The sequence below is a fragment of the Somniosus microcephalus genome, chromosome 11, assembly GCF_052327205.1.
Source record: "Somniosus microcephalus isolate GS21.2 chromosome 11, FLI_Smic_1.0, whole genome shotgun sequence".
NCBI lineage: Eukaryota > Metazoa > Chordata > Chondrichthyes > Squaliformes > Somniosidae > Somniosus > Somniosus microcephalus.
In genome coordinates, this window is record NC_140997.1 from 132,261,228 (window position 1) to 132,287,310 (window position 26,083).

At 48.7% G+C, this 26,083-nt stretch overlaps 1 protein-coding gene across 6 annotated transcripts in view; it reads left to right on the forward strand.

Moving 5' to 3' along the window:
- Window positions 1–26,083, forward strand: part of dock3 (dedicator of cytokinesis 3) — a 1,512,713-nt gene that overhangs the window by 1,458,740 nt on the left and 27,890 nt on the right. For all 6 annotated transcript variants that reach the window (XM_086001262.1, XM_086001257.1, XM_086001258.1 and 3 more), the window contains one exon: window positions 2,454–2,541. In XM_086001262.1, the coding sequence (XP_085857388.1) occupies window positions 2,454–2,541 (88 nt within the window). The remainder of the gene's footprint in view (window positions 1–2,453; window positions 2,542–26,083) is intronic.

A 26,083-nucleotide genomic window follows, 5' to 3' on the forward strand; every position in this document is an offset into this window, starting at 1 on the left:
TTCAACCAAGCCTTTGGTCGCTCATCCTAATATCTCCTTCTTTGGCTTGGTGTCCATTTTTTCCTTGCGCCTCTGTGAAGTGCCTTGGGACTTTTTTTCTACTTTAAAGGCACTATGTAGATGCCAGTTTGTTATTTTGTTACAGATTTAAAAAGGCATCTAACGTCACTGATGCAGAGGCAGGTGTATAAGAGGGGATTTATCACATCTGGGATTGTAGAGCTAGACTTCATCTCATGCCTAAACAACAACTTGCACCTTTTAAATGTAAAAAAGGAGCATCACAATGGAAATAGCTATAGGAACAGATGCTGAGCCTTGCAGGGAGAGATTAGGAGGACTGACTGAAAGCTTGTTCAAGACAAGTTTTTGAGTAGGTTTTTTAAAGTGGCCCTGAAGGAGATGGAGTCAGTGGAAAGGGAATGGAGTTTATGGTATGGGGTCAGAAACAATGGCTATGGTCTTCCCAATGTTCAGTTGAAGAAAAATTGTGCCAGACAGAACATAGGTGGTCATGAGGTCAAGGGAGGTAGTGGAGAGGTAGAACTGGATGTCATCGGCATGCATATGGAAGCTGACCCCATGCTCACAGGTGATGTTACCAAGAGATCAAGGATAGATCCCTGAGAGAATATGGACGTGGTGGTGCAGGGTGGGAAGAGAAGCCATTACTGGAGATGTGTTACATCTGGATAGTTAACAGTGCAAACATCCAAGTGCAGTTCCAAAGAGATGAACAATGGAGGAGAGGTAATAGAGAAAAATGGTGTGGTCAGCCATGTCAAACGCAGTGGAGAGGAGCACAAGGTGGGAAAATCCACAACAATTACAGGATCAGAGGATTTCATTCACACCTTTAATCAGCACCATGTCAACATTATGATTCGGACAATCCCAGTATGGAGGGATCCGAACAGGAAGTATTGGGGTAGGTAATACATTTGAGGAACTTAGAAAGGAAAGGCAGTTGGACTGGATGGGTTGAGGGTGGATTTTTTGAGGGGGAAGTGATGGTAGCTTTGAAATGGAGAGGGATGGTCCCTGAGTTTAGGAAGCCATTAACAGTGTCAGCAAGAGCCTGGAAAGAGCAGGAGGTGGGTCTTACAGATGAGAACAGGAAGAGGGTGTGGGGTGGGATGATGGAGAAATTGCAGATTGATGGGTGTCAGGCTGGAATGGATGGAGGACTTGCGGGAGTTCAGAGAGTGGAAGGGAAAGAGGAGGAAATGTCTCCTACAGCTGTAGAGCTGTAGTTCTCAATGTGAAGAAATCAATGAACTCTTGCACTTAATATTGGAGGTGAGGGGTGATGGAGCAAGGGACAGGAGTTTGAGGGAGCAGTTAATCATGGAGCCTAGGGTTGTCTTGCCACTTAGGATGATCCTGGTGTAGTAGAAGATATTGGCTACAGAATGAGGTTTGCTGGACATGGTTGAGTTAGATCTGGCATTGAATAACAAGACCAGTTGTGTACCATGTGTGCTTGGAAGTTGCAGCCCTTGGATTTGATGACACAACGATGGTGACTGTCCAAGGGATCCAGCAAGGGTTGAAATGGAGATGTGAGGGAGCAGCTTGGTAGGACCCTGGTGACAAAGCTATCTTGGAGGGCAGATGACAAGGAGTTTGGAGTTTGAGAGTGAATTAATGAGGGAGCTAAGGGAGCATCTTGTCCATGCACAGAGGGTTGTGGTGGAAGGGTTACAATATAGGTGGAAAGGTCAATGAGGAAGTGGTTGGAGATGGCGTTATTGGTGATAGAAATCTCAGGAGCGGAGAGGCCACCAAAGATGACAAGACGAGGCGATGGCCATGGATATGGGAAGGGAGTTTATTTGGAGAGTGATTAGTGAGGATAGGAGGGCAGAAAGGTCTGAGGTGTGGGAACTTTGGGAGTTTTAAGTGTAGTTTAAGTCACCCAAACAGTTACTGGTCTGATAAAATTCCTGATACACACACGCCTTCACACAATGCTGTGAGATAACCTTGTCCTGAGGTAGTTCTGGTTTCCGGTGCCAAAATGTTTATCTTCCACCAGCACCAACACACAGCCACCCAATCACATTGCCTGAAAATCTTTAGTTTCTGGCTGTCAGACCTTGCCTGGTGGTTGGAGAAAGGCGATTGGGAAGCTACATCACCGGCCTGTACAGGTGGACTCAATGTTCAGCCCACCTACTGCAAGGACAAATGTTCACATTGCTGTTCTGATGCTGCTGCATCTTGACCTCACTTACCACACAGCACTGCCACTGAAGTTGGAACTGCTCTTGACAACAGCACCATCAGGTAAAATAACCAAAAGGGAGCTCACTGAATGGAAGTAATAGAGTGGGCTGGGCATTTAAGTATCTGTTCCCTGAATAGCCATTGGGGAGTATAGTACTGTCTATTGTTGTCAGCTCTGTGTTATGCGGACTTGTGCTCATGTTGATGGTTCACTCTCATTACAGCCTTCTAGTTTCCAGCGGGCCCTGATTCAGCAGGTGGTCGGACCCTGCAAACCGTGTAGTGACCCCAACCTCTCCGTCGCTGAAAAGGGTAAGGACCCATTTAACTGTTAAAGTTCAGTGGAGCAGAGAGATAACTAATTTCTTCTGTTGGGTCATACAGGACCATGTTTCTCATCAGCTGACAATTACAATTTTAGTATTCCTTTTAAAAATAAATGAATGGGGAGGAGTCCTGGATGCTGCATTGGGCTAGGTTCTCGCCTTTCACCTCTGAGGCCTAGAATCATGTACAGCTCCAAGTAGAATGGTCCTACATGAAATATCTTTGGCAATCTAACTCAGTTGCTAGTTGGTGTGATCCCATGGCACTAAATTGGCAACATCCCTCTCCGGGGCCACAGGATGGCTGGTTTAGGAAAGGAAAATGTGTCAAATGCTGTAGGAAACACTTCTGAGGTTATAGCAGAGTAAAGGGAGCTGTACAGCAACTCATATTACATCTGACCTCGGAGCATCTGATGGGACAGTGTAGAGGGAGTTTTACTCTCTATCTAACCCGTGCTGTACCTGCCTGGGAGTGTTTGATGGTACAGTGTAGAGGGAGCTTTACTCTGTATCTAACCTGTGCTGTACCTGCCCTGGGAGTGTTTGATGGGCAGTGTAGAGGGAGCTTTACTCTGTATCTAACCCGTACTGTACCTGCCCTGGGAGTGTTTGACGGGACAATGTAGAGGGAGCTTTACTCTGTATCTAACCCGTGCTGTACCTGCCCTGGGAGTGTTTGATGGGACAGTGTAGAGGGAGCTTTACTCTGTATCTAACCCGTACTGTACCTGCCCTGGGAGTGTTTGATGTGACAGTGTAGAGGGAGCTTTACTCTGTATCTAACCCGTGCTGTACCTGCCCTGGGAGTGTTTGATGTGACAGTGTAGAGGGAGCTTTACTCTGTATCTAACCCGTACTGTACCTGCCCTGGGAGTGTTTGACGGGACAATGTAGAGGGAGCTTTATTCCGTGCTGTATGGAATTGGGAGTGCTTGTGCTGACACTGGATGCCTAAGATGGGACATTTTAAGGTGGCAGTGTGAACTGGAGCACACATGGAATGTGAGGAGGACACGTGCTGCGTCGCTAATGAGAGGACACTGGTTCAACTCACCTATCCTGGCAGCTTTGAGCTGCTTAGGGAGATGGGTTACTGAGGCCAGATGTTTCTCTGCAGGGGGAATGGCAAATCAGACATAATGTGCCCAGCAGAGTAATGTTGTACATCTCACGGAGGCCAATCATAAAGAGGCATTAGCAATAGTCCGAGAGAGTGTTGCATGGAGCAGTCCCATCCAATAGATTTTAAAGTAAATTAACGGATTCCCAGGTTGCCTGTAGGAGTCCAGGTTTCATATTTATATGGAGTGTGAGGGGTTGCAGCCCCTCTTCCACTTTTTAATGGGGCTGCTCCTCAATTTCTGGCTGCACTTCAGTCCCATGCTCCTGATCTTTGGTCACCTGGTGCAGGGGGAGCGGGCAAGTCGGTGGACCTCCTCGTAGGACTGCCCCTGGGCCTGGCCAAGGTGGCCATCCACAGGTTCAGGCAGCGCGCAGTCGAGGGGGTTGTTCGACCTGACTGCCTGGCTCCCTCCCGGCCATGTCCGCACCCGGGTGTCTATGGAGAAGGAGCACGCGTTGTCCGACAGTACGCTTGAGGCCTTCCGCGACCGGTGGGCACCAGAGGGACTGGAGTGCATAGGCGACACCTGGAACCACATTGGCCCTGGAAGGACCTACAAATGGGAAAATTAGGTGCCCGTCAGGAGACACCCTGAATTAAAAATATATTGAATGTGTATGTTTGAAACTGATTCCTGTCTCCTGAACTGAGGTCCGTCACCAATCTCCATTTCTTTGAAGTACTAGAAATAGTTTTTATTTAGATGCTCTGTTTTATAAATGATTTATACAAACTCACCAAAATAAACTGTACATTTACCAGAAGCCTTCAACCAAAAGGATAGAGCCAAATTTTTTATGAATTGAGGCTGGATTCTGGCCAATGTTCAGTTCCTTGGAACAGTCGGACCTATCTCAGCCCAGCCTACATGGACCCTTTCCACTTGTGGAGCAGTCAGTCAGTCTCCCTAGGTGAATGATTTTGCCTCTGTTTATCAGATTTTATATCTCCTGTTGGTGTCACCAGTGAGGAGTGTTCGGCCATCACAGCCATGGTACTATTTGGAAAATATTATTATGCGGTGTCTTCTCCCTTTCTTGCTCTGGTTTCCACAGTCTCAGTTTTATTTTAACTGTTATAAAAGTCTGCAAATAAAAGGGGGGAAAAATTTGTTTTCACCAGCAAAGTTGCCGGCAGTTAACGGCTGCTGGAAATGGCCGCAACGCTAACCAAGTGAAATTGGTCTGGGGGACATGGAGATAGGTGGCGCAGCACTCACCTTCCATGCAACGCCGTCCTGATGGCGTTGTTGGAGAGATCCGGGACGAAGTTTCTGTCCAGGTCCAACGTTGCAGCTTCCCACAGCCTCTGTGAGCGAAGCTATGGAGCTCACAAGGAATTGTGGGTAATGAAGTGGTCTGAGAATTAAAGGGGCCATGCACACTGAAGCAATACAAAATAAAATGCAGTGAATCAATACATTTTTCAGCTCTTTCTGCCTTTTAAGAAATATTCAATATTTAAAAGAAGTTCCAAATGTGAATTAGCTGTTAAAGCTGAATTACCTTCCTAACCTCAACAAATGGGAAAACTGCCTCAGCACTAACTCAACTGGCTCAGCAAGCCAGGGAAGGGGCATCGAGGGTCTCACACGCAGCACTCCAGCTTTGTGCAGGGAGGGTCAACACTGCAAGAGCGGCCCTCTACCCATAGGGGCCAGGAGGCCCTCCAGAAATAACGATGTGGGAGTACATCACTAAGGCCGTCACTGCCAGCAGTATTGCCCCCCACCACCTGGCTCCAGTTCCCAAAGAAGCTTCATGGCCTCAGACCACTAGTCAAGGTCAGTGAATGCATCTTCAAAAGCCGTCTCCTACCAACTGCACCACTAGCCTCACACACTGCTCAATGCACAACCCCCAATCACTCACCTACCAACAATCTGCACCAATGACGAGTCACATCTCCCATTCCTAGCCTCACCTCACCCCCTTAGCGGAGACGGTGCAGGCCATTCTTGGCAGGGGCATGGTTGAGCCCTTGGACAGCGGCGGGACTGAAAGGATACAAGATGCTGGTATCTTCATATGTTATCCTCCTTCTGGCATGCACATCTAGGCTTCCCACCCTCCCATCAGCACAACTCCACCCTTGTGCCTTCCTCATTTCACACACCCAAGAAATGCAGCCTGCCCAGCCAGTGGGTCAACAGGAAGAGGCAGCCTGCCCAGCCAGTGGGACCGCAGGCGGATGATTCCATCCTGGATATCCCGGCCACAAAGGGGCTGTCTGGGATGCATCCTTCCATCTGATTGCTCCTCCTCTTCCAAGTGGACGCTGTAAATGTGAAATGACAGCATAAAATGCTGCAAATACTCAGTTGGTCAGGCAGCATGCTAACCTGAGATGTGAACTATGTTTTTCTCTCCACGGATGTTGCGTGACCTGCTGAGTATTCGCAGCATGTTCTATCTTCTCAAAGGCCTTAATTTACCATCTGAGCCCTTGCAAGCATCCAGCAGCACTCCCTACACACTTAAAAAAAACTTTTTCACATCTATTGCAGCAAGCCACCACTTCAATAAAATCAATAAAACCCAGTCCAAACCCTTAAATTCAAACTTACCTGAATGAGTGTGTCCCTTTAAGAGCTGCAGACATCGCCACTGTCAGCCTGCTTGCATGCCAGGTTAACCTGGCGTGCTTAGGACCCAATGCTGAATTCAGCGCTAGGGTCGAAGTTCACGTTGGTGACGTTGAGCCGGAATTGGACGTCGATTGGCGTCACCATGCCGCCATTTTTCCCCCCACGCCTCTGCCAGTTACCGGTAGCGCAAAGGGGGAGAGCAATATGGCGGCTGCCACGGGACCCGCCACCAGCTGGCAAAAGAGTGCCTGCCGCCATTTTGTCGCCATTTCATGGCGCTACAGAGTGGTGCTCAGCAGATGAATTGCTAGCCCAAGGATTTTCAAAAATAAGTCCCATTGCACAGCTGGGCTGATGGGCCGCAGGGAAGGGAGGTGCAAGAGTCCACCGATAGTTGGGGGTAGCAGAGAGCAAGCAAAGCAGTAATGGGCCTGAGATGCAGAAAAAGGCTCCATGTTACCCCCATGCTGGCCACTTGGTCTGTTCATCTCTTCACTCATTAAAAATAGAACACTGAGTACTGCATGTGTGAAAACCCCTCCAAAATGCACAAGGTAAGTTCAGACATTCTTTTCTTCCAGCCAATAATAAGAACAAACTTGTAGGAACATAGCAACAGGAGCAGGCCATTGGCCCATTGAGCCTGCTCCACCATTTCATTAGCAACAGAAGCTCTATATTTTAAATCCCAATTCCCCACCCTTTCTCTGTATCTCTTAATACTCTTATTTCCCAACAAATATCTGCCTCCTATTCAAACACCTCCATTGATTCTGCACCTATGGCTTCCTGGGGCAGTGCATTCCACATTCTCAATCTTGTGTGTGAAGAAGTTTTTCCTGGCTTTGCTTTTTACAAGCCTAGCTTGAACTCCTAAGATGATATCCCTTAGTTCTGGATTCCCCTACTAGAGGAAACAGTTAATTCTTACCTCCTTGTCTGCTCCCTTCATTATTTTAAACACCTTGATCAGATCTCTCCTTAACCTACTCATTTTCGAGGAATATATAACCCAAATTTCTCCAGTCTTTCATCATAGCTCAGTCCTTTCATCCCAAGTATCATCATGGTGAATTATCGCTGAACTTTCTCCGAGGCCAGTGTATCCCTTTTAAGGTGGGATACTCAAAACTGAACACAGTATTGACCAGCACTCTGTGTAACTACAGTAGTATCTCGGTTTTATATTCTGTCCCCCTTTTAGATTAATCTCATTCCAACTTTATCATTTTACCAATCTCCAACCACTAGGAAAGTTCCCAGGGTTATTTGACTAATTGTCAACACCTTATATAGGAGACAATCACAGTCTAACTCCTTATATGGGAGAAGAATGCACAGTCTAGCCCCTGAGCTGTTACGACATTAAACTAAATCGAGCATGTGTGCAGTGTGGGTCTGATAAACTCACAGTGCTACCTGCAGGTGACCACAACATGCTGGCCACATCTGATGCTGCAGAGTAAAATTACTCGTATATCAACATAGCTGTTTCATAGCTCTATACCATGTGTTCAGACTGTGTTCTTCAACATACCTTACAAGGGACGACACTTCTTTTGACAAAGTAGGATGAGATGCTTTCCTTATTTAAGGAGATCTACCCATAGTCAAAATCACAAAATACTTAGTAAGAAAGGCTAATCAGTCCAACTTAGTGCTTCTTTTCGAACAACCCTATAATTCCCCACATTTCCACATCTAATTACTGTATTTCTTAAATGATTCCAGGGCTTAAACATCCACCACTCTGTCCGGGAGTCCAATCCAAGTATTGTTCACTCTGTGTGAAGAAGAACCTCCTGATAACAGTCCTAAAGTTATCTTTTACTAGTTTGAACCTATGTCTCCTTGTCAGTACTCACCCCCACCCACCACCCTGACATAACTCCTCCAGAGAGTACTCATTTTCCACCCTTCAGCCAATTTCTTTCCATTCCCAGTGTTTACCCTGAATCTCCACAGCTTTGAGTTTAAAAGCCTTTCATGTGGAACTTTGTCAAAAGTCTTTTGGAAGCTGAAGTACATTACATCATAGCACTTTCCATAGTCCTCTTGGGTTGGCACCACTCATGGAGTAGTGACTTATGTGGCTCGGTGTCAAATTTTTTGTCTTATAGTACTTCTGTGCAGCACCTTGGGATGTTTTACTATGTTAAAGGCGCTATATAAATACAAGTTGTTGTTGTTGTTATGTATGTTGGCCATTTATCCATCTGCTATTGTTCAGCCCACTCATATTTTGTTTCGATCATCCTGTAATTTCTGGGCTGCCTCCTTCTGATGCCACTGCCCGTTCTAGTTTGGCATCATCTGCAAATTTAATCTATTTGCATTGAGTAACTAAATTCAAGTCATTGATGTAAATTATAAATAGTCATGGTCCCAAAACTGAGCCCTGGAACACCCCATTCAGTACTTCCTGCCCCCCCTCCCCATCCCAACACTCTGACATAACTTCGCCAATCAGTACCTGTTGTTTCCCACCCTTCAGCTAATTTCTTATCTAGGCCCTGGATCTTCCCCATCTAAAGCCATATTGAGTGCTTTTTACTAAGTCATTATTGTATAGATAATTATCAAGTTTACTCCTGATAATTAATTCCATTATATTACATGGAACTGAAGTAAGACTAACAGGCCTGCATCTGTTTTGTTACCCTTCTAAAATATTGGCACCACATTAGCCTGTTTCCAACCTACTGATATCTCCCCACAAATCTCCTTTCCAGTCTCTCTCAACACTCAGGGATAAATACCATCTAACACTGGGGATTTCTTTGTTTTAAGCCTTTTCAGCTTGTCTAGGATTTCCATCTCATTTATATTGACGTCTTGAATTTTGTTTTGGTACATTTTTTTGAGGGAAAACACGTTGTTCAAGTCTTTCCTTGTGAATACTTGAAGGAAGTCCTATTTTGTGCTCATCCTTAGTTTCAAACTCATTTGTATCTTTTAATGTTCTCATCTCCTCTCTGACAACCTTCTTAATATGGTAGTACAGTACTAGAATAAAATGTTACTGTTATATTGTACCTCTGCAGCTATATTGTCTGGATCTCTCCTTGCCTCTTTGATCACTCTTTTAACTTGTCTCTGCATGATCCTATATTCATCCCAATGAGCCCCTTGTCCTTTTTCCCTGCAGGATTTATAGAGGTGGTTTTTCCTCTTTATGTCACTTTTAATTTGCTTGTTAATCAAATTAGTGTCATGCTTGTTTAGTCTGAGTTGGCTGATCTTGGGTATATACCTCTCCTGCATGTCCAGCATTATTCTTTTAAAGGTGTTCCATTTGTCTTCTGCTGAAGTGTTGTTGAACATTCTCCTCCATCCCATTTGTTTTAAATCTTCCCTCCTCTCTTTGAATTTAGCTCCTTTAAAAGTAATCAACCTGGCTCCTGGTCTTTGGTGTAATTGTAAGATCCCAGACCATGTTAAACTTGATCAGTTTGTGGTCACTGTCCCCCAGGGACACTACGACTTCCATTTCCTGTATGTTGTCTGGGTCATTTATGAATACCAAGTCACGGTGAGCACCGCCTCTGACTTCCCTTATACACTTGGTCACGAAGTAGTCATGCATAACATTTACCAACTCTGACTGTATTTTTATTTATATTAGGTTGATTGAAGTCTCCCATTACAATAACTTTCCTGTTCTCACATACCCTTCTCATTTCTAAGTACACTGTCCTACTTCTTATGCTGGCCTGATGGTTTGTAGCAAACACCTAGCATTAGCTTGGATATTTTCACATTATAGATTTTTATCCGACTAGTTATTTCTGTAGCTGTACCATTTACCTCACAGTTTTCCCTGATGTATATGGCTACACCACCTCCTTTTCTGTCCTTTCTGAGCACTCTATACCCCTGTTTTTAAATTCATTCCCAACCTCTAAGTTTAGCCATGTTTCTGATATTCCCATCACATCGTAGTTCCCTACTGCCACAACAGCCTCCAGATCTGGCATCTTTGTATCCAATGCTTTTAGGGTTTTAATGTAGATTTGTCTTCTCAAAGCAGAACCTGTCGCACCCTCCTTCTCGCAGCCAGGGATAACCTGCGAGATGTCCTACATGGTGAGCTGTACCTCATCTCAGAGGGTGATTGTTCCCAGCCATCTGCAGTGCTGTCACAAGAAGAAACCCACCAGGATGACTGAGTTTTCCAGTTTTGCTTCCCTACCATTGCAAAACTCCTGACCTGCGCTCAGCGCCACCCCTGACAGCACAGCTGAGTCTCAGATATTGCTGTTTGTAACTATGAGTGAACATGATTCCAACACTTCAATATTAATTTAACCAATTCCTACAGACTATAACCATTTGGGCCCATGTATGTCTCAGAGCAGTGAGAGAGATGATGTGGTTTTGATCTTAAATTTTGAAAAGGGATGGAGATCCCTATCAATTTTTAGTTGCTTAAATATTGCAGCTTGATGAAAGCTCGGTGCATAACTGCACTGCCTAGTGTGATACTGAGCATTCAGAGCAGGAAGGCCCCATGTTCAATCCCTGCTCTCTGCTGCTTTAGCTGATCTCAGGAAGGTTGCTGGTTGTCCCTGGGTTAAAGGGGAAAATTGGCCAGGATTTCCTGTTCCTCAACACTATCCACGTAGCCCCATTCGAAAATACACGTGTTTGGATGTTAGGTGTGGACACAATTGGGCTCAGCCTACCTCCTCCTCTACAACAATCTCCTCATATTTGCTATCAAGAATTACACATGAAGAATGGGCACTTGCACATGCTACTGGGGATGCCAGCCAGAGACATAAGAACATAAGATACAGGAGCAGGAGTGAACCATTTGGCCCCTCGAGCCTGCTCCGCCATTCAATAAGATCATCGCTGATCTGATCTTGGCCTCAACTCCAATTTTCTGCCTGTTCCCCATAACCCTTGACTCCCCTGTAGTTCAAAAATCTGTCCATCTCAGCCTTGAATATATTCAATGACTCCGCCTCCACAGCTCTCTGGGGTAGAGAATTCCAAAGATTCACGACCCTCTGAGAGAAGAAATTCCTCCTCATCTCCGTCTTAAATGGGCGACCTCTTATTCTGAAGCTAAGACCCCATTTCTAGATTCCCCCACGAGGGGAAACATCCTCTCAGCATCTACCCTATCAAGCCCCGTCAGAATCTTATATGTTTCAATAAGATCACCTCTCATTCTTCTAAACTCCAATGAGTATAGGCCCAACCTGCTCAACCTTTCCTCATAAGACAACCCCTTCATCCCAGGAATCAACCTAGTGAACCTTCTCTGAATGGCCTCCAATGCAAGTATATTCCTCCTTAAATAAGGAGACCAAAACTGTATACAGTACTCTAGGTGCGGTCTCACCAACTCCCTGTACAGTTGTAGCAAGACTTCCCTACTTTTATACTCCATCCCCCTAGCAATAAAGGCCAACATTCCATTTGCCTTCCTAATTACTTGCTGTAACTGCATGCTAACTGTTTGTGTTTCATGTACAAGGACACCCAGATCCTTCTGTATCACAGCATTCTGTAGTCTCTCTCCATTTAAATAATATTTTGCTTTTCTATTCTTCCTACCAAAGTGGGTAACCTCACATTTTCCCACATTATACTCCATCTGCCAAATTTTTGCCCACTCACTTAACCTATCTATATCCCTTTGCAGATTCTTTGTGTCCTCCTCACAACTTGCTTTCCCACCTATCTTTGTATCGTCAGCAAATTTGGCTACAGTACACTCGGTCCTTTCATCCAAGTCATTAATATAGATTGTAAATAGTTGAGGCCCCAGCACTGATCCCTGTGGCACCCCACTAGTCACAGTTTGTCAACCTGAAAATGACCCATTTATCCCGACTCTGTTTTCTGTTAGTTAACCAATCCTCTATCCATGCTAATATATTATCCCCAACCTCATGAGCTCTTAGCTTGTACAGTAATCTTTTACATGGCACCTTATCGAATGCCTTTTGGAAATCCAAATACACTACATCTGCTGGTTCCCTTTTATCCACCCTGCTTGTTACATCCTCAAAGAACACTAATAAATTTGTCAAACACGATTTCCCTTTCATAAAACCATGTTGACTCTGCTTGATTGTATTGTGATTTTCTAAATGTCCTGCTACTACTTCCTTAATAATGGATTCCAGCATTTTCCCAATGACAGATGTTAGGCTAACTGGCCTATAGTTTCCTGCTTTCTGTCTCCCTCCTTTCTTGAATAGGGATGTTACATTTGCGGTTTTCCAATTCATTGTGACCTTTTCAGAATCTAGGGAATTTGGGAAGATTACAACTAATGCATCCACTATCCCTGCAGCCACTTCTTTTAAGACCCTAGGATGCAGGCCATCAGATCCAGGGGACTTGTCAACCTTTAGTCCCATTAGTTTGTCTAGTACTTTTTCTCTAGTGATAGTGATTGTTTTAAGTTCCTCCCTCCCTTTTGCCCCTTGATTATCTCCTATTATTGGGATACTTTTAGTGTCTTCTACCGTGAAGACAGATACAAAATATTTGTTCAAAGTCTCTGCCATTTCCTTGTTTCCCATTATTAATTCCCCAGTCTCATCCTCTAAGGGACCAACATTTACTTTAGCTACTCTCGTCCTTTTTATATACTTGTAGAAATTCTTACTGTCTCTTTTTACATTTCTTGCTATTTTACTCTCATAATCTATTTTCTCCCTCTTTATAATTTTTTTAGTCATCCTTTGCTGGTTTCTAAAAATGCCCCAATCCTCTGGCCTACCACTAATCTTCGCAACATTGGGGCAGTAATTTCTCCCCAAACGCGTGAGTACGGAAGGGGTACTCACGCATCTGGCCGGAGGAAATGCCGGTTTTCAGCATGCACAGCGCATGCGCTGAAAACCGGCATTTCCTCTCCTCTAACCCAAGAGGTGAAGAGGCTAGCGCGTGCGCTGTAGGGGGCAGCGTGTGCGTCTTGGATTCCCTCTGTTTTGGGGGATTTGCGCATGTGTAAAGGCCTCCGGTCTTTACGCTTGTAAAAAACACACGCAAGTATTTATTTTTACAGGTAAGTGGTGTATTAGTGCAATTTAGAATTTTTTTTCCACGGGTTTATTATTTTAAAGAATCTACAATAAGGTAAGTTTAATTTTAGACCCTTTTTATTAAAAATTTATTTTTTTCAAAAAAAAATTATTGTTTAAATTATTTTTTTAAACTTATTTATACTTAATTTAATGATTGGGATGTTTTTTAAAATTTTATTTAAAGTTTAAGTAGTGTTTTGGGGTGCAGTACTTTTCATGAGTTTGACAGTTCTTACTCTCAAACTTATGAATGAAGTTTCCCCTCCCCTGATTGGCTGAACAGTGCTCACCTGATCCCAGCCGGCACATCGTACTAACTACGCCGCTGGGTCAGGTTAGCACAGCGCGCCGACATCAGAACTGGGCCACTGACAGGAAATCCACTGCGGGCCAGGTTTCAGATGTCGGCGCGCCGGGTAAGTGCACATCGGGGGCTTACACGCGCGGCAAGCCCCGACACCTAGTCCTGGGCCATTGTATGCCTTTTCTTTCAATTGGATAACCTCCTTAAATTTCTTAGTAAGCCACGAATGGTTCATCCTTCTCTTAAAGTCTTTCTTTCTCACTGGAATATATCTTTGTTGAGAGTTATCAAATATCTCCTTAAAAGCCTACCATTGCTTATCTACTGTCTTACCTCTGAATCTATATTCCCAGTCCACTTTAGCCAACTCTGCCTTCGTACCCTTGTAATTGCCTTTATTTAAGTTTAAGATACTAGTTTCGTTTCCAGGTTTCTCACCCTCAAACTGAATGCTGTAGGGTCTGTGTTGTACTGATCCTGCTGTAGGGCCTGTGTTGGACTGATCCTGCTGTAGGGCCTGTGTTGGACTGATGCTGTAGGGTCTGTGTTGGACTGATGCTGTAGGGCCTGTGTTGGACTGATGCTGTAGGGTCTGTGTTGGACTGACGCTGTAGGGTCTGTGTTGGACTGATGCTGTAGGGCCTGTGTTGGACTGATGCTGTAGGGTCTGTGTTGGACTGATGCTGTAGGGCCTGTGTTGGACTGATGCTGTAGTGCCTGTGTTGGACTGATCCTGCTGCAGGGCCTGTGTTGGACTGATCCTGCTGTAGGGCCTGTGTTGGACTGATCCTGCTGTAGGGCCTGTGTTGGACTGATGCTGTAGGGTCTGTGTTGGACTGATGCTGTAGGGTCTGTGTTGGACTGATGCTGTAGGGTCTGTGTTGGACTGATGCTGTAGGGTCTGTGTTGGACTGATGCTGTAGGGCCTGTGTTGGACTGATCCTGCTGTAGGACCTGTGTTGGACTGATGCTGTAGGGTCTGTGTTGGACTGATGCTGTAGGGTCTGTGTTGGACTGATGCTGTAGGGTCTATGTTGGACTGATCCTGCTGTACGGTCTGTGTTGGACTGATCCTGCTGTAGGGTCTGTGTTGGACTGATGCTGTAGGGTCTGTGTTGGACTGATGCTGTAGGGCCTGTGTTGGACTGATGCTGTAGGGTCTGTGTTGGACTGATGCTGTAGGGTCTGTGTTGGACTGATGCTGTAGGGCCTGTGTTGGACTGATCCTGCTGTAGGGTCTGTGTTGGACTGATGCTGGAGGGTCTGTGTTGGACTAATGCTGCAGGGCCTGTGTTGGACTGATGCTGTAGGGCCTGTGTTGGTCTGATGCTGTAGGGTCTGTGTTAGACTGATGCTGTAGGGCCTGTGTTGGACTGATGCTGTAGGGTCTGTGTTGGACTGATCCTGCTGTCGGGTCTGTGTTGGACTGATGCTGGAGGGTCTGTGTTGGACTAATGCTGTAGGGCCTGTGTTGGACTGATGCTGTTGGGCCTGTGTTGGTCTGATGCTGTAGGGTCTGTGTTAGACTGATGCTGTAGGGTCTGTGTTAGACTGCTGCTGTAGGGCCTGTGTTGGACTGATGCTGTAGGGCCTGTGTTGGTCTGATGCTGTAGGGTCTGTGTTGGACTGATGCTGTAGGGTCTGTGTTGGTCTGATGCTGTAGGGTCTGTGTTGGACTGATGCTGTAGGGTCTGTGTTGGACTGATGCTGCAGGGCCTGTGTTGGACTGATCCTGCTGCAGGGCCTGTGTTGGACTGATGCTGTAGGATCTGTGTTCGACTGATCCTGCTGTAGGGTCTCTGTTGGACTGATCCTGCTGTAGGGTCTGTGTTGGACTGATGCTGTAGGGTCTGGGTTGGACTGATGCTGTAGGGTCTGTGTTGGACTGATGCTGTAGGGCCTGTGTTGGACTGATGCTGTAGGGTCTGTGTTGGACTGATGCTGTAGGGTCTGGGTTGGACTGATGCTGGAGGGTCTGTGTTGGACTGATGCTGTAGGGCCTGTGTTGGACTGATGCTGTAGGGTCTGTGTTGGACTGATGCTGTAGGGTCTGTGTTGGACTGATCCTGCTGTAGGGTCTGTGTTGGACTGATCCTGCAGGGTCTGTGTTGGACTGATGCTGTAGGGTCTGTGTTGGACTGATGCTGTAGGGTCTGTGTTGGACTGATCCTGCTGTGGGGTCTGTGTTGGACTGATGCTGTAGGGTCTGGGTTGGACTGATGCTGTAGGGCCTGTGTTGGACTGATGCTGTAGGGTCTGTGTTGGACTGATGCTGTAGGGTCTGTGTTGGACTGATGCTGTAGGGTCTGTGTTGGACTGATGCTGTAGGGCCTGTGTTGGACTGATGCTGTAGGGCCTGTGTTAGACTGATGCTGTAGGGTCTGTGTAGGACTGATGCTGTAGGGCCTGTGTTGGACTGATGCTGTAGGGTCTGGGTTGGACTGATGCTGTAGGGTCTGTGTTGGACTGATGCTGTAGGGTCTGTGTTAGACTGATGCTGTAGGGTCTGTATTGGACTGATGCTGTAGGGTCTGTGTTGGACTGATGCTGCTGTAGGGTCTGTGTTGGTCTGATGCTGTAGGGCCTGTGTAGGACTGATGCTGTAGGGCATGTGTTGGACTGATGCTGTAGGGTCTGTGTTGGACTGATGCTGTAGGGTCTGTGTTGGACTGATGCTGTAGGGTCTGTGTTGGACTGATGCTGTAGGGTCTGTGTTGGACTGATGCTGTAGGGTCTTTGTTGGACTGATGCTGTAGGGTCTGTGTTGGACTGATGCTGTAGGGTCTGTGTTGGAATGATCCTGCTGTAGGGTCTGTGTTGGACTGATGCTGTAGGGTCTGTGTTGGAATGATCCTGCTGTAGGGTCTGTGTTAGACTGATGCTGTAGGGCCTGTGTTGGACTGATGCTGTAGGGTCTTTGTTGGACTGATGCTGTAGGGTCTGTGTTGGACTGATGCTGTAGGGTCTGTGTTGGACTGATCCTGCTGTAGGGTCTGTGTTGGACTGATGCTGTAGGGTCTGTGTTGGACTGATGCTGTAGGGTCTGTGTTGGACTGATGCTGTAGGGCCTGTGTTGGACTGATGCTGTAGGGTCTGTGTTGGACTGATGCTGTAGGGTCTGTGTTGGACTGATGCTGTAGAGTCTGTGTTGGACTGATGCTGTAGGGTCTGTGTTGGACTGATGCTGTAGGGCCTGTGTTGGACTGATCCTGCTGTTGGGCCTGTGTTGCACTGATGCTGTAGGGTCTGTGTTGGACTGATGCTGTAGGGTCTGTGTTGGACTGATGCTGTAGGGTCTGTGTTGGACTGATGCTGTAGGGCCTGTGTTGGACTGATGCTGTAGGGTCTGTGTTGGATTGATCCTGCTGTAGGGCCTGTGTTGCACTGATGCTGTAGGGTCTGTGTTGGACTGATGCTGTAGGGTCTGTGTTGGACTGATCCTGCTGTCGGGTCTGTGTTGGACTGATGCTGGAGGGTCTGTGTTGGACTAATGCTGTAGGGCCTGTGTTGGACTGATGCTGTTGGGCCTGTGTTGGTCTGATGCTGTAGGGTCTGTGTTAGACTGATGCTGTAGGGTCTGTGTTAGACTGCTGCTGTAGGGCCTGTGTTGGACTGATGCTGTAGGGCCTGTGTTGGTCTGATGCTGTAGGGTCTGTGTTGGACTGATGCTGTAGGGTCTGTGTTGGTCTGATGCTGTAGGGTCTGTGTTGGACTGATGCTGTAGGGTCTGTGTTGGACTGATGCTGCAGGGCCTGTGTTGGACTGATCCTGCTGCAGGGCCTGTGTTGGACTGATGCTGTAGGATCTGTGTTCGACTGATCCTGCTGTAGGGTCTGTGTTGGACTGATCCTGCTGTAGGGTCTGTGTTGGACTGATGCTGTAGGGCCTGTGTTGGACTGATGCTGTAGGGTCTGTGTTGGACTGATGCTGTAGGGTCTGTGTTGGACTGATGCTGTAGGGTCTGGGTTGGACTGATGCTGGAGGGTCTGTGTTGGACTGATGCTGTAGGGCCTGTGTTGGACTGATGCTGTAGGGTCTGTGTTGGACTGATGCTGTAGGGTCTGTGTTGGACTGATCCTGCTGTAGGGTCTGTGTTGGACTGATGCTGCAGGGTCTGTGTTGGACTGATGCTGTAGGGTCTGTGTTGGACTGATGCTGTAGGGTCTGTGTTGGACTGATCCTGCTGTAGGGTCTGTGTTGGACTGATGCTGTAGGGTCTGGGTTGGACTGATGCTGTAGGGCCTGTGTTGGACTGATGCTGTAGGGTCTGTGTTGGACTGATGCTGTAGGGTCTGTGTTGGACTGATGCTGTAGGGTCTGTGTTGGACTGATGCTGTAGGGCCTGTGTTGGACTGATGCTGTAGGGCCTGTGTTAGACTGATGCTGTAGGGTCTGTGTAGGACTGATGCTGTAGGGCCTGTGTTGGACTGATGCTGTAGGGTCTGGGTTGGACTGATGCTGTAGTGTCTGTGTTGGACTGATGCTGTACGGTCTGTGTTAGACTGATGCTGTAGGGTCTGTATTGGACTAATGCTGTAGGGTCTGTGTTGGACTGATGCTGCTGTAGGGTCTGTGTTGGTCTGATGCTGTAGGGCCTGTGTAGGACTGATGCTGTAGGGCATGTGTTGGACTGATGCTGTAGGGTCTGTGTTGGACTGATGCTGTAGGGTCTGTGTTGGACTGATGCTGTAGGGTCTGTGTTGGACTGATGCTGTAGGGTCTGTGTTGGACTGATGCTGTAGGGTCTTTGTTGGACTGATGCTGTAGGGTCTGTCTTGGACTGATGCTGTAGGGTCTGTGTTGGAATGATGCTGCAGGGCCTGTGTTGGACTGATGCTGTAGGGTCTGTGTTGGACTGATGCTGCAGGGTCTGTGTTGGACTGATCCTGCTGTAGGGTCTGTGTTGGACTGATGCTGTAGGGTCTGTGTTGGACTGATGCTGTAGGGCCTGCGTTGGACTCATGCTGTAGGGCCTGTGTTGGACTGATGCTGTAGGGCCTGTGTTGGACTGATGCTGTAGGGTCTGTGTTGGACTGATGCTGTAGGCCCCGTGTTGGACTGATGCTGTAGGGTCTTTGTTGGACTGATGCTGTAGGGCCTGTGTTGGACTGATGCTGTAGGGTCTGTGTTGGACTGATGCTGTAGGGTCTGTGTTGGACTGATGCTGTAGGGCCTGTGTTGGACTGATGCTGTAGGGTCTGTGTTGGACTGATGCTGTAGGGTCTGTGTTGGACTGATGCTGTAGGGTCTGTGTTGGACTGATGCTGTAGGGTCTGTGTTGGACTGATCCTGCTGTAGGGTCTGTGTTGGACTGATGCTGTAGGGTCTGTGTTGGACTGATGCTGTAGGGTCTGTGTTGGACTGATGCTGTAGGGTCTGTGTTGGACTGATGCTGTAGGGCCTGTGTTGGACTGATGCTGTAGGGTCTGTGTTGGACTGATGCTGTAGGGTCTGTGTTGGACTGATGCTGTAGGGTCTGTGTTGGACTGATGCTGTAGGGTCTGTGTTGGACTGATGCTGTAGGGTCTGTGTTGGACTGATGCTGTAGGGACTGTGTTGGACTGATGCTGTAGGGTCTGTGTTGGACTGATGCTGTCGGCCCTGTGTTGGACTGATGCTGTAGGGTCTGTGTTGGACTGATGCTGTAGGGTCTGTGTTGGACTGATGCTGTAGTGTCTGTGTTGGACTGATGCTGTAGGGTCTGTGTTGGACTGATCCTGCTGTCGGGTCTGTGTTGGACTGATGCTGTAGGGTCTGTGTTGGACTGATGCTGTAGGGTCTGTGTTGGACTGATGCTGTAGGGTCTGTGTTGGACTGATCCTGCTGTAGGGCCTGTGTTGGACTGATGCTGTAGGGTCTGTGTTGGACTGATGCTGTAGGGTCTGTGTTGGACTGATGCTGTAGGGTCTGTGTTGGACTGATGCTGTAGGGTCTGTGTTGGACTGATGCTGTAGGGTCTGTGTTGGACTGATGCTGTACGGCCTGTGTTGGACTGATGCTGTCGGGCCTGTGTTGGACTGATCCTGCTGTAGGGTCTGTGTTGGACTGATCCTGCTGTAGGGTCTGTGTTGGACTGATGCTGCAGGGTCTGTGTAGGACTGATGCTGTAGGGCCTGTGTTGGACTGATGCTGTAGGGTCTGTGTAGGACTGATGCTGTAGGGCCTGTGTTGGACTGATGCTGCAGGGCCTGTGTTGGTCTGATGCTGTAGGGTCTGTGTTGGACTGATCCTGCTGTAGGGTCTGTGTTGGACTGATGCTGTATGGTCTGTGTTGGACTGATGCTGTAGGGCCTGTGTTGGACTGATGCTGTAGGGTCTGTGTTGGACTGATGCTGTATGGTCTGTGTTGGACTGATGCTGTAGGGTCTGTGTTGGACTGATGCTGTAGGGTCTGTGTTGGACTGATGCTGTCGGGTCTGTGTTGGACTGATGCTGGAGGGCCTGTGTTGGACTGATGCTGTAGGGTCTGTGTTGGACTGATGCTGTATGGTCTGTGTTGGACTGATGCAGTATGGTCTGTGTTGGACTGATGCTGTAGGGTCTGTGTTGGACTGATGCTGGAGGGCCTGTGTTGGACTGATGCTGTAGGGCCTGTGTTGGACTGATGCTGTAGGGTCTGTGTTGGACTGATGCTGTAGGGTCTGTGTTGGGCTGATGCTGTATGGTCTGTGTTGGACTGATGCTGTAGGGTCTGTGTTGGACTGATCCTGCTGTAGGGCCTGTGTTGGACTGATGCTGTAGGGTCTGTGTTGGACTGATGCTGTAGGGTCTGTGTTGGACTGATCCTGCTGTAGGGCCTGTGTTGGACTGATGCTGTAGGGCCTGTGTTGGACTGATGCTGTAGGGTCTGTGTTGGACTGATGCTGTAGGGTCTGTGTTGGACTGATCCTGCTGTACGGTCTGTGTTGGACTGATGCTGTAGAGCCTGTGTTGGACTGATACTGTAGGGCCTGTGTTGGACTGATGCTGTAAGGCCTGTGTTGGACTGATGCTGTAGGGTCTGTGTTGGACTGATGCTGTAGGGTCTGTGTTGGACTGATGCTGTAGGGTCTGTGTTGGACTGATGCTGTAGGTTCTGTGTTGGATTGATCCTGCTGTAGGGCCTGTGTTGCACTGATGCTGTAGGGTCTGTGTTGGATTGATGCTGTAGGGTCTGTGTTGGACTGATCCTGCTGTAGGGTCTGTGTTGGACTGATGCTGTAGGGCCTGTGTTGGACTGATGCTGCAGGGCCTGTGTTGGACTGATGCTGTAGGGTCTGTGTTGGACTGATCCTGCTGTAGGGTCTGTGTTGGACTGATGCTGTCGGGCCTGTGTTGGACTGATGCTGTCGGGTCTGTGTTGGACTGATGCTGCAGGGCCTGTGTTGGACTGATGCTGTAGGGTCTGTGTTGGACTGATCCTGCTGTAGGGCCTGTGTTGGACTGATGCTGTAGGGTCTGTGTTGGACTGATGCTGTAGGGCTTGTGTAGGACTGATGCTGTAGGGTCTGTGTTGAACTGATCCTGCTGTAGGGTCTGTGTTGGACTGATGCTGTAGGGTCTGTGTTGGACTGATGCTGTAGGGTCTGTGTTGGACTGATACTGTAGGGCCTGTGTTGGACTGATGCTGTAGGGCCTGTGTTGGACTGATGCTGTAGTGCCTGTGTTGGACTGATGCTGTAGGGTCTGTGTTGGACTGATGCTGTAGGGTCTGTGTTGGACTGATCCTGCTGTAGGGCCTGTGTTGGACTGATGCTGTAGGGTCTGTGTTGGACTGATGCTGTAGGGTCTGTGTTGGACAGATGCTGTCGGGTCTGTGTTGGACTGATGCTGTATGGTCTGTGTTGGACTGATGCTGTAGGGTCTGTGTTGGACTGATGCTGTAGGGCCTGTGTTGGACTGATGCTGTAGGGCCTGTGTTGGACTGATGCTGTAGGGTCAGTGATGGACTGATCCTGCTGTAGGGTCTGTGTTGGACTGATGCTGTAGGGTCTGTGTTGGACTGATGCTGTAGGATCTGTGTTGGACTGATGCTGTAGGGTCTGTGTTGGACTAATGCTGTAGGCTCTGTGTTGGACTGATGCTGTAGGGCCTGTGTTGGACTGATCCTGCTGTAGGGTCTGTGTTGGACTGATGCTGTTGGGCCTGTGTTGGACTGATCCTGCTGTAGGGTCTGTGTTGGACTGATGCTGTAGGGTCTGTGTTGGACTGATGCTGTAGGGCCTGTGTTGGACTCATGCTGTAGGGCCTGTGTTGGACTGATGCTGTAGGCCCTGTGTTGGACTGATGCTGTAGGGCCTGTGTTGGACTGATCCTGCTGTAGGGTCTGTGTTGGACTGATGCTGTAGGGTCTGTGTTGGACTGATGCTGTAGGGTCTGTGTTGGACTGATGCTGTAGGGTCTGTGTTGGACTGATGCTGTAGGGTCTGTGTTGGACTGATGCTGTAGGGTCTGTGTTGGACTGATGCTGTAGGGTCTGTGTTGGACTGATGCTGTAGGGCCTGTGTTGGACTGATCCTGCTGTAGGGTCTGTGTTGGACCGATGCTGTAGGGCCTGTGTTGGACTGATGCTGCAGGGTCTGTGTTGGACTGATGCTGTAGGGTCTGTGTTGGACTGATGCTGTAGGGCCTGTGTTGGACTGATGCTGTAGGGTCTATGTTGGACTGATGCTGTAGGGTCTGTGTTGGACTGATGCTGTAGGGTCTGTGTTGGACTGATGCTGTAGGGCCTGTGTTGGACTGATCCTGCTGTAGGGTCTGTGTTGGACTGATCCTGCTGTCGGGTCTGTGTTGGACTGATGCTGTAGGGTCTGTGTTGGACTGATGCTGTAGGGTCTGTGTTGGACTCATGCTGTAGGGCCTGTGTTGGACTGATGCTGTAGGCCCTGTGTTGGACTGATGCTGTAGGGCCTGTGTTGGACTGATCCTGCTGTAGGGTCTGTGTTGGACTGATGCTGTAGGGTCTGTGTTGGACTGATGCTGTAGGGTCTGTGTTGGACTGATGCTGTAGGGTCTGTGTTGGACTGATGCTGTAGGGTCTGTGTTGGACTGATGCTGTAGGGTCTGTGTTGGACTGATGCTGTAGGGTCTGTGTTGGACTGATGCTGTAGGGCCTGTGTTGGACTGATCCTGCTGTAGGGTCTGTGTTGGACCGATGCTGTAGGGCCTGTGTTGGACTGATGCTGCAGGGTCTGTGTTGGACTGATGCTGAAGGGTCTGTGTTGGACTGATGCTGTAGGGCCTGTGTTGGACTGATGCTGTAGGGTCTGTGTTGGACTGATGCTGTAGGGTCTGTGTTGGACTGATGCTGTAGGGTCTGAGTTGGACTGATGCTGTAGGGTCTGTGTTGGACTGATCCTGCTGTAGGGCCTGTGTTGGACTGATGCTGTAGGGTCTGTGTTGGACTGATGCTGTAGGGTCTGTGTTGGACAGATGCTGTCGGGTCTGTGTTGGACTGATGCTGTATGGTCTGTGTTGGACTGATGCTGTAGGGTCTGTGTTGGACTGATGCTGTAGGGCCTGCGTTGGACTGATGCTGTAGGGCCTGTGTTGGACTGATGCTGTAGGGTCTGTGTTGGACTGATGCTGTAGGATCTGTGTTGGACTGATGCTGTAGGGTCTGTGTTGGACTAATGCTGCAGGCTCTGTGTTGGACTGATGCTGTAGGGCCTGTGTTGGACTGATCCTGCTGTAGGGTCTGTGTTGGACTGATGCTGTTGGGCCTGTGTTGGACTGATCCTGCTGTAGGGTCTGTGTTGGACTGATGCTGTAGGGTCTGTGTTGGACTGATGCTGTAGGGTCTGGGTTGGACTGATGCTGGAGGGCCTGTGTTGGACTGATGCTGTAGGGTCTGTGTTGGACTGATGCTGTAGGGTCTGTGTTGGACTGATGCTGTAGGGTCTGGGTTGGACTGATGCTGGAGGGTCTGTGTTGGACTGATGCTGTAGGGCCTGTGTTGGACTGATGCTGTAGGGTCTGTGTTGGACTGATGCTGTAGGGTCTGTGTTGGACTGATCCTGCTGTAGGGTCTGTGTTGGACTGATGCTGCAGGGTCTGTGTTGGACTGATGCTGTAGGGTCTGTGTTGGACTGATGCTGTAGGGTCTGTGTTGGACTGATCCTGCTGTAGGGTCTGTGTTGGACTGATGCTGTAGGGTCTGGGTTGGACTGATGCTGTAGGGCCTGTGTTGGACTGATGCTGTAGGGTCTGTGTTGGACTGATGCTGTAGGGTCTGTGTTGGACTGATGCTGTAGGGTCTGTGTTGGACTGATGCTGTAGGGCCTGTGTTGGACTGATGCTGTAGGGCCTGTGTTAGACTGATGCTGTAGGGTCTGTGTAGGACTGATGCTGTAGGGCCTGTGTTGGACTGATGCTGTAGGGTCTGGGTTGGACTGATGCTGTAGGGTCTGTGTTGGACTGATGCTGTACGGTCTGTGTTAGACTGATGCTGTAGGGTCTGTATTGGACTGATGCTGTAGGGTCTGTGTTGGACTGATGCTGCTGTAGGGTCTGTGTTGGTCTGATGCTGTAGGGCCTGTGTAGGACTGATGCTGTAGGGCATGTGTTGGACTGATGCTGTAGGGTCTGTGTTGGACTGATGCTGTAGGGTCTGTGTTGGACTGATGCTGTAGGGTCTGTGTTGGACTGATGCTGTAGGGTCTGTGTTGGACTGATGCTGTAGGGTCTTTGTTGGACTGATGCTGTAGGGTCTGTGTTGGACTGATGCTGTAGGGTCTGTGTTGGAATGATGCTGCAGGGCCTGTGTTGGACTGATGCTGTAGGGTCTGTGTTGGACTGATGCTGCAGGGTCTGTGTTGGACTGATCCTGCTGTAGGGTCTGTGTTGGACTGATGCTGTAGGGTCTGTGTTGGACTGATGCTGTAGGGCCTGCGTTGGACTCATGCTGTAGGGCCTGTGTTGGACTGATGCTGTAGGGCCTGTGTTGGACTGATGCTGTAGGGTCTGTGTTGGACTGATGCTGTAGGCCCCGTGTTGGACTGATGCTGTAGGGTCTTTGTTGGACTGATGCTGTAGGGCCTGTGTTGGACTGATGCTGTAGGGTCTGTGTTGGACTGATGCTGTAGGGTCTGTGTTGGACTGATGCTGTAGGGCCTGTGTTGGACTGATGCTGTAGGGTCTGTGTTGGACTGATGCTGTAGGGTCTGTGTTGGACTGATGCTGTAGGGTCTGTGTTGGACTGATGCTGTAGGGTCTGTGTTGGACTGATCCTGCTGTAGGGTCTGTGTTGGACTGATGCTGTAGGGTCTGTGTTGGACTGATGCTGTAGGGTCTGTGTTGGACTGATGCTGTAGGGTCTGTGTTGGACTGATGCTGTAGGGCCTGTGTTGGACTGATGCTGTAGGGTCTGTGTTGGACTGATGCTGTAGGGTCTGTGTTGGACTGATGCTGTAGGGTCTGTGTTGGACTGATGCTGTAGGGTCTGTGTTGGACTGATGCTGTAGGGTCTGTGTTGGACTGATGCTGTAGGGTCTGTGTTGGACTGATGCTGTAGGGTCTGTGTTGGACTGATGCTGTCGGCCCTGTGTTGGACTGATGCTGTAGGGTCTGTGTTGGACTGATGCTGTAGGGTCTGTGTTGGACTGATGCTGTAGTGTCTGTGTTGGACTGATGCTGTAGGGTCTGTGTTGGACTGATCCTGCTGTCGGGTCTGTGTTGGACTGATGCTGTAGGGTCTCTGTTGGACTGATGCTGTAGGGCCTGTGTTGGACTGATGCTGTAGGGTCTGTGTTGGACTGATCCTGCTGTAGGGCCTGTGTTGGACTGATGCTGTAGGGTCTGTGTTGGACTGATGCTGTAGGGTCTGTGTTGGACTGATGCTGTAGGGTCTGTGTTGGACTGATGCTGTAGGGTCTGTGTTGGACTGATGCTGTAGGGTCTGTGTTGGACTGATGCTGTACGGCCTGTGTTGGACTGATGCTGTCGGGCCTGTGTTGGACTGATCCTGCTGTAGGGTCTGTGTTGGACTGATCCTGCTGTAGGGTCTGTGTTGGACTGATGCTGCAGGGTCTGTGTAGGACTGATGCTGTAGGGCCTGTGTTGGACTGATGCTGTAGGGTCTGTGTAGGACTGATGCTGTAGGGCCTGTGTTGGACTGATGCTGCAGGGCCTGTGTTGGTCTGATGCTGTAGGGTCTGTGTTGGACTGATCCTGCTGTAGGGTCTGTGTTGGACTGATGCTGTATGGTCTGTGTTGGACTGATGCTGTAGGGCCTGTGTTGGACTGATGCTGTAGGGTCTGTGTTGGACTGATGCTGTATGGTCTGTGTTGGACTGATGCTGTAGGGTCTGTGTTGGACTGATGCTGTAGGGTCTGTGTTGGACTGATGCTGTCGGGTCTGTGTTGGACTGATGCTGGAGGGCCTGTGTTGGACTGATGCTGTAGGGTCTGTGTTGGACTGATGCTGTAGGGTCTGTGTTGGACTGATGCTGTAGGGTCTGTGTTGGGCTGATGCTGTAGGGT